Source organism: Bison bison, unplaced genomic scaffold (genome assembly GCF_000754665.1).
Source record: "Bison bison bison isolate TAMUID 2011002044 unplaced genomic scaffold, Bison_UMD1.0 scf7180017864203, whole genome shotgun sequence".
Lineage (NCBI taxonomy): Eukaryota > Metazoa > Chordata > Mammalia > Artiodactyla > Bovidae > Bison > Bison bison.
In genome coordinates this window covers 7,366,380-7,373,791 of record NW_011494775.1, presented here as the reverse complement: position 1 = coordinate 7,373,791, position 7,412 = coordinate 7,366,380, and the positions used below count along the sequence as shown (strand labels likewise).

The 7,412-nt window shown below is 58.9% G+C and overlaps 1 protein-coding gene across 1 annotated transcript; it reads right to left on the bottom strand.

Annotated features, from left to right (window-relative positions):
* Nucleotides 1-5,618: 5,618 nt before the first annotated feature.
* On the bottom strand, nucleotides 5,619-6,887 carry C2CD4C (C2 calcium-dependent domain containing 4C). Its single transcript, XM_010844612.1, has one exon. It carries the CDS (start codon nucleotides 6,885-6,887, stop codon nucleotides 5,619-5,621), a length of 1,269 nt encoding a protein of 422 aa, XP_010842914.1.
* Nucleotides 6,888-7,412: the final 525 nt, after the last annotated feature.

Below are 7,412 nucleotides of genomic sequence, written 5' to 3'. Positions count from 1 at the left end.
CCTTCTGCAAAGCCTTCCTTGGCAAATGCCCTGATGGAAGCTCACCCCTCCTTCCAGGGCCGCCTTCTCTAGCTCTTTGGGAGGTACAAATCCCAGGCCTTCCCATGATGCCTTCCTTCTCTGCTTCTCTTTCCTACATCAGATTGGGGCACCCCAGGTCCCGGGGAGCCTCCTTCCTGGGGCTGGAGACTGTATCAGCATTCTTTGGCTGAAAATGACAAAGAAAAGTGGTTTAAGCAAAGAAGGGACGTTATTGGCCCTCTGACCTGAAATGGTGTGCAGTTATGGACTTCAGGCATAGCTGGATCCAGGTGCCCACCACGTTGCCAGGCATTTGATTCCTCCTCCTTTGCTCCATTCTGAGAAAGGGGCAAGGTTCTGTGATCTGCACCAGATCAGGTGCCTGGTGCCAGTGGTGGCCCCTGATGCCCACCACCCTCCTGAGAGTAGGAAAGTGTTGGACTTTCCAGGATGGAAGGAGAGAGTGTTGATGCACCTTCATTTGTATCCTGGTCTGAGTTGGTTGTGGACAGGGAAGAGGGTGTGCTGCAGTCCATGGGGTCACAAAGAGTCAGACGTGACTGAGCGACTGAACTGAACTGAACTGAGCACTGGGATGCTCCAGGTGCAAACAACAGACCATTCTGATCAAATCAATGTCACAAAGTTGTATATGACACTAACAAGGAATACTAAAGGGGGGGTCTGATTCAAAGGAGGGGCTGGTTCAAAATTGGGAAAGGAGTAAATCAAGGCTGTATGTTGTCACTCTGCTTAAATTATATGCAGAGTATATCATGGGAAATGCCGGACTGGATGAAGCACAAGCTGGAATCAAGATTGCTGGGAAAAATATCAATAACCTCAGATATGCAGATGACACCACCCTTATGGCAGAAAGTAAAGAGGAACTAAAGACCCTTTTGATGAAGGTAAAAGAGGAGAGTGAAAAAGCTGACTTAAAACTCAGATAATGGCATCTTATCACTGGTCCATCATTTCATGGTGAGTAGATGGGAAAACAATGGAAACAGTGACAGACTATTTTCTTGGGCTCCATGAAATTAAAAGATGCTTGCTCCTTGGAAGAAAAACTGTAACAAACCTAGACAGCCTATTAAAAAGCAGAGACATTACTTTGCCTACAAAGTAGGCAATCCTACTTTGATTAGTCCATCTAATCTAAGCTATGGTTTTCCCAGTAGTCATGTATGGAAGTGAGAGTTGGACCGAAAGAAGGCTGAATGCCGAAGAATTGATGCTTTTGAACTGTGGTGTTGAGAAAACTCTTGAGATTCCCTTGGACTTCAAAGAGATCAAACCAGTCAATCCTAAAGGATATCAACCCTGAATATTCATTGGAAGGAATAATGCTGAAGCCCCAATACTTTAGCCACCTGACACGAAGAGCAGATTCATTAGAAAAGACCCTGATGCTGAGAAAGATTGAAGGCAGGAGGAGAAGGAGATGACAGAGGATGAGATGGATGGATGGCATCACTGACTCAATGGACATGAATTCGAGCAAGCTCCAGGAGATGGTGAAGGACAGGGAAGCCTGGTGTGCTGCAGTCCATGGGGTCGCAAAGAGTCGAAGATGACTAAGCGACTGAACAACAATGACCTCATTGTGGTGGAGGCTGCCCTGGGGAAGAGACAGTGGTTTGAGACCTCAAGGAAGATGGAATGAACGTGGCAGAGGGCATTTCCAGTGGGGAGCCAGGGTGGAGAGAGGTGGGGAAGAAGGGGGTCCTCTTGAATCTTGTTTTATCTTTAGGGGCAGTCTGAGGCACAGTGGCCACAGTGCACACTCATGAACACACAATACACATGTGCACAGCCACATATGTTACACAACAACACTTGTACTCACACAGTTACACACATGCACAGGGTGCACACATGGAGACAAACACACACAGTACACACAGATGTGCAAGTACATGCATGCTAACACATACGCACTCACATGTTTATGCCCACGCTGTGACACGTGTGCACACACAGCTACACTCTCATGTGCACGTGGCTACACTAACATTCACACAGTATGCACAGAGGCAACAGCACACAGTTACACATGTGCCCAGAGCGCCCATAGCTATGTGCATGGACGCATACATGACACACACACTCACACACCAGCTGCCCACCCATGAAGTGGCTGGTGGGGAAGAGGCAAGACGGTGCCCGGTTGCCCTGGCAACACATCCTGGAACCCAACCAGGCCTGGTGAGCGCAGCTCATCTGGTGGGCTGTCAGCAGGTGGGGGTGCTCAGGACCCCAGCCTGCACAAAGCCTCCTGGTGATGGTGAGGCCCTGAAGCTCTGGGCCCCACCAGGATAAGGCAAGAGGAAAGGGCTGGGGATCAGGGCAGGAGACAGCGCCCTATACTGGAGATCTATGCCAGGGACCAGTGTAGGGGGAGACACAACTCAGTCCTGGGGGCTGTCGTGTCCCCTCCTCCTGCCCTGTTCTGGTTTCTCCCCCTGTGATGGGGAGAGAGGCATCCTGGCAGGGCTTTTGCAAGGTTTGCATTGTTGGCAGTATACAACAGGCAGTCAACATATCCCTCTCAGCCCAGGGATTGGAGGCTCCAAGGCGCCTGTTTTCCCTGTAACCCACTCTACCTGGTAGGGCCACCCAGTCCCAACTGGGTGCCATGACCAGAGCAGGGGGGCCAGGATGGCTGCTGGTACAGGCTCTGAAGAGGAAGGGGTGACAAGGACACAGAGCAGCACAGGGCCACCCCAGGGCTGGGCTGGGGCCCCATTCTGGAGCAGCCTCACTAACACTATGTATCCTCTGGTCTGTGGCTCAGACGCCCTGTCCTTCCCAACTCTGTCCCCAGCATGATGAAAGGACTCTGTCCTGGTTCCCTGAGCCCTGGCATCCCATCATAAAAACCCAGTGTGGTCCTTGCTTGGGCACAGCTGCCCACCCCTCACCCCCAGAGCAGTCGCTGTGCAGGAAGCACCCAGCCCTGCAAAATGAATCAATGAAGGCACAGCTGGCCTGCTTCCAAGCCCTGGGCCTCAGTTTCCCATCTGTCAAATGGAGCAAATGCAACCCATGCCAGCCACAGCTCCGACACTCCTGAAGGCTGAGCAGTCCTGGGCTGCAGACCTGCTCTGGTCCTCAAGCACTGCCTGCCCCCCAGGGCAAGCACTGCTGGGTCCTCAAGCACTGCTGCGCCTCCCAGGTCAAGGACACCACTTCCCAAGGGGGTGGGGGAAGGTGAGGTCAACACAAGTGGGAAAAGCTGGCGGTTCTTCAAGGGCAAGCAGGGGGAAGGGCTGGGACACTCGGGCCTTCACTGTTAACTCCCTGGTTCTCCAGCAACCTTGCAGGAGTCCAGAGACCAGGCCAGGCCACAGCTTTCCACATGCTGTCAGTAGGTTCCCTGGGACTGGAGATGGCCTTTCAGGGAGATAAATCTGCAGGCCCTGGAGTTGGGGACAGACAGGACCTCAAATGGCCTATGAGCTGAGATGGGAAGGAAAACACAGCAGAGAGAGGCTTCCTGGAGGAGGTGCCACGTCAACTAGAGTCTGAAAGCAGGTGAGTGGGGGTGGGGCGTGGGGGTAGGAGGCATTCCAGGCAGAGAGAACAAGATGTGGGAAGGCACAGACGTGAATGGCTTGGAGCCTCCCTAGCTGCCCTCTGTCCCCAAGTGGACAGAGCACAGAAGGGGCAGCCCTGGCATCTCTCTTGCCTGTGGTTGCAGGGAGGGTACGGGTTCACGTCTAGGCTGAGGGTGTGGCCAGACTGTCTCGGGTGGGCAACCAGACGGCTAGTCTCTGCACCTGTGAGGGGGACGTTCATGGCCTCAGGGGGTGAGAGCACTGCCTGCATGCAGGTGTCCTTATAACAGGGCATGAGGGTCCCTGGGAACATTGCCCTGCTGCGGTCCTGCTTCTGTGCCGCCCCCACGAGCAGGAGAGCCCCATTGGGTATGAAAGGGTGGGGAGGCCTTTACGGATCTTGAAGGTTTCTGCCACCCTCCCTGGAATTCAAGGCAAAATTCCTCTCTTGTTATTAAACACCAAAGCCAGCAGAGTTCCACCCCCACATCCCCAAAACACCTTTATTGCACTAAAAACAGCATTTATAAACAAACACTTGGGGGAGGATGTCTTCAAGATGTACCCACAGTCAACTCCAAACACAGAGATATCAAACAGTGCGGGGGCCTAGAAAATGAGGGTCCCCAGGGATAAAGCAGGGGGTGGGAGCGGTTGGGGTCAGAGAAGGGGGCGGCAAGTCTGAGCATCTAAGTCCATGCGGGGCTTTCTGTCCACCTTCTCTGCCCACAGGCCTGGCCTGGGTGGTCCCCAGGACCAGAAAGCCTGAGGGGCAGGCGGAGGACAGAGGCCAGAGGGTGCGCAGCTAGGGACCCCAGCGCCAGGGGCCTTCAGTCTCAGGCTCAAGGGCATGAGTATGTCTCACCAGGTGTGCAGAAAGGAATGTGTGCTTCCCCTCCAGCCCCGGCTCCTTCACCCCTCCCCCAGGGTAATTTGGAAACCCAGAGCTGGAGCGGGGGGACAACTTCTGGACTGGGAGGGGGACCCCAGGATCCCCACAAACCGGCCTGGTCCATCGTCACCCAGCAGGCAGCCCAGGAGGCCCTGTTTAAGAGTGTGTCATTTCTGTTTGGCTGAGCCACAAAAATCAGTTGAGGATACACATACTGACAGGACAGTTAAGCCCATGCAGCTGTGTTAGCAGCATGAAAAGCCACAAGCAAGGTCTCCCCAGCCGCCCCTTGTCCCACCCACCCTAGCCAGAACCTATGTACACCAGTGGAGTAAAAGCGGAAGCCGTCTGTTCCTAAACAGCACTTCCTGGGCTGCTGAGGACCATGCTCAGGAGGGGTCGAAGACAGAAAGGAGTAGGGGCCACCAGCTGGTGCTGCTCTCTGGGCACGATCTGAGCTAGCCTTCCAGAGGCTGAAGGCTCTGGACGTCCAGCAGGGCTGCAGGGCCGGATAAGAGAAGGTGATGGAGGGCTGTCCCACTTGAGGGGCAGAGCCATCATTCTCCTCTTCTTCTGGGACTTCCTCCTCAGCTGCCTGTCTTTGCCCGGAAGTGGCTCTCAAACCGGGTGGCATCCTCTGACCGGCTCTCACCTCCGGAGCCTGGGAGGACTGAGGGCTGCCCAGAGACAGCCTAAGGCAGGAGGGGGTCCTCCCACAGCCCCATGGGGCCCCACACTGCCTGGCACCCCTCTCTAGGGGGCGTCCGTCGGGCCTGGGGCAGGAGGACACTCGTGCCGCAGAGAAGACCTGCCTGGTCCTCAGGACCCGCAGTCTCTGGGTCTGTGGTCAGCCTCTGCTACTTCCCAGCCCAGGTTCCAGAACTCCAGAATCAGTGACTAGCTGCGGTGGGGGCATGAAACTTGGGGTATAGAGGGACTCAGCCCGGCAAGCTGGCCCTTTCTTTTCCCCAGCAGCCCTCTCTCAAGTAACCCCTGGAAAAGAACATGACTCAGGACACCCCCAAAAGGGGCCGCAGCAACAGGGCTCACTTGCAGGGTCCGGAAGGGGGCGTGGCCGTGGCCTCCCCTGCAGGACCCGGGAGGGAGCGGGGTCTCCGCGGCCCGAGGGAGGCAGGGGGTCTCTACAAGAAGGGCAGCAGGGAGGTCAGGGGCAGCTCCTTCTCCCCGAGCAGCGTGTCCCGCTTGAGGCTGCTGCCCTTGTTCACCACCTTGATCCTGAGAGCCAGCTTCCGCACGCTGGCCGGACCCAGGCCGTCGAAGAAGAAGTCCTCGTTGAACACTGGGTGGCGGCTGTTCTTGACGATGGTGCTGCGCTGCTTTTGCAGCTTGCCCGGCACAAGGCACAGGCCCACACAGCAGTTGATGCTGCGGGCGTCGCACATCCGGTCATAAAGGCCCTCGGCTGCCAGCAGGCGCACGCGCAGGCGGGCCTGGGCCGCCTCGTACTCGGCCAGCAGATGCACGCTGCCCCGCGGGCCCATGCGCACGGCGTGCTCCGCGCGGGAAGCCGGACCAGACTCCGGGCCGGGCTCCGGGGTGGCCCTGCGGTGCAGGCGGCGCCGGGCCCCGGGGCTGGTGTCCGGCGTGCTGGTGCTGTCATCGGCCGACAGGGAGCCATGGCGGCCCACAGAGTGCTTGAGCTGGCTCACCTTGGCCTGGCTGTCCTGGGCGAAGCCTTTGAGCAGCGACACGGAGCGCGAGAGCAGGGGGGAGCCGAAGGGTGAGGACTCGGCCGAGGACCCCGTGTCGCTCTCCCCGCCGCTGACGCAGCGGCCGGGACTCATGAGGGTGCCGCCGGCCTCCCTGGGCCCCCCGTCCCCCCCGTTGGCCTTGACGCCCCCCCGACGGCGCCGGGTGCCTGGGGAGCCCACCTGGGCCAGAGCCCCGTGCTCGCTGTGGAACAGGGACTCCTTGCGCCGCGTGTGGGGGCTCTCGGCCAGCGTGGCAAAGCCGTAGGACGTCTGGGCCTTGGGCACCGAGGGCAGCGACATCGCCCCCTGGGCCTGGGGGTCGGCGTTGGTGGCAGTCTCCTCGGCCGGCCAGTCCTCCGCACTCTCGATCTGGATCACGTGCCGGGTGGCCGCCTTCAGTAGGCTCTTGCTCTCGGCGGCCAGCTTGGCGGGCAGCCGGGGGCTCCGGGGGGCGCGGCGGGGCGCGGCGGAGGCCAGGTTCTGCTCCGAGGTCGAGGGCCCCAGCTCGGCCTGCGCTTCGGGCTCGGCGGGGCCGGCGGGCAGCTTGGGGGGTATGAAGAAGTCCGGGATCTTGTCCGGCGTGAGCACGTTGCTGTACAGGGGCCCCTTGGCGGCCTTGTCCCCACCCTCGCCCCCCGCAGCTCCATTCTCCCCCGATCCCCGAAACCTCTCCAAGAACCACATGTTGGTTTTCTTCATTGGGGCGCAGTCAGGAGCCAGAAGGGATCTGCGAAGCCTGGGAAGAGAAGTGGGGGTCGGGAGCGGCAGGCCCCCCGGCACCCGGGGGCTGGAAGCAGGGCTTGCGGCACCTGCCTAGGGAGCCCTGTGGGGGCCAGCGAGGTGACGAGGCGCTGCGGCCCAGCACGGGGGCGGGGTGGGCTCGCCCCTCGTCTACCCTCCCGGAAGGAATCGCGCTTAACTTCCAAGCACCGAAGCCGGGCCTGGGAGGTGGGGGCGGCGCTGTCTCCAGGGAAGCCCCCAGGGGACAGCGGCTCCACTCTTGCCCCGACCCCTGTATTGAGGATCTCAAAAGCGCTTTCTAAAGGGGTCCGCTCTTAGTGCACAAAGAAGACACCCCTGGGTGTCCCAGCTCCGCCCCCCCTCAAGCTCCCACCCACCTGTGGCTTCTCCCAGGTTGAGGGTCCGGGTATCCGGGGTGGGGGAAGGGAGAGTTGGTGAGTCTGGGGGCTGAAGGCGCGGCGAGCCGACCCCTCCCCTCCTCTC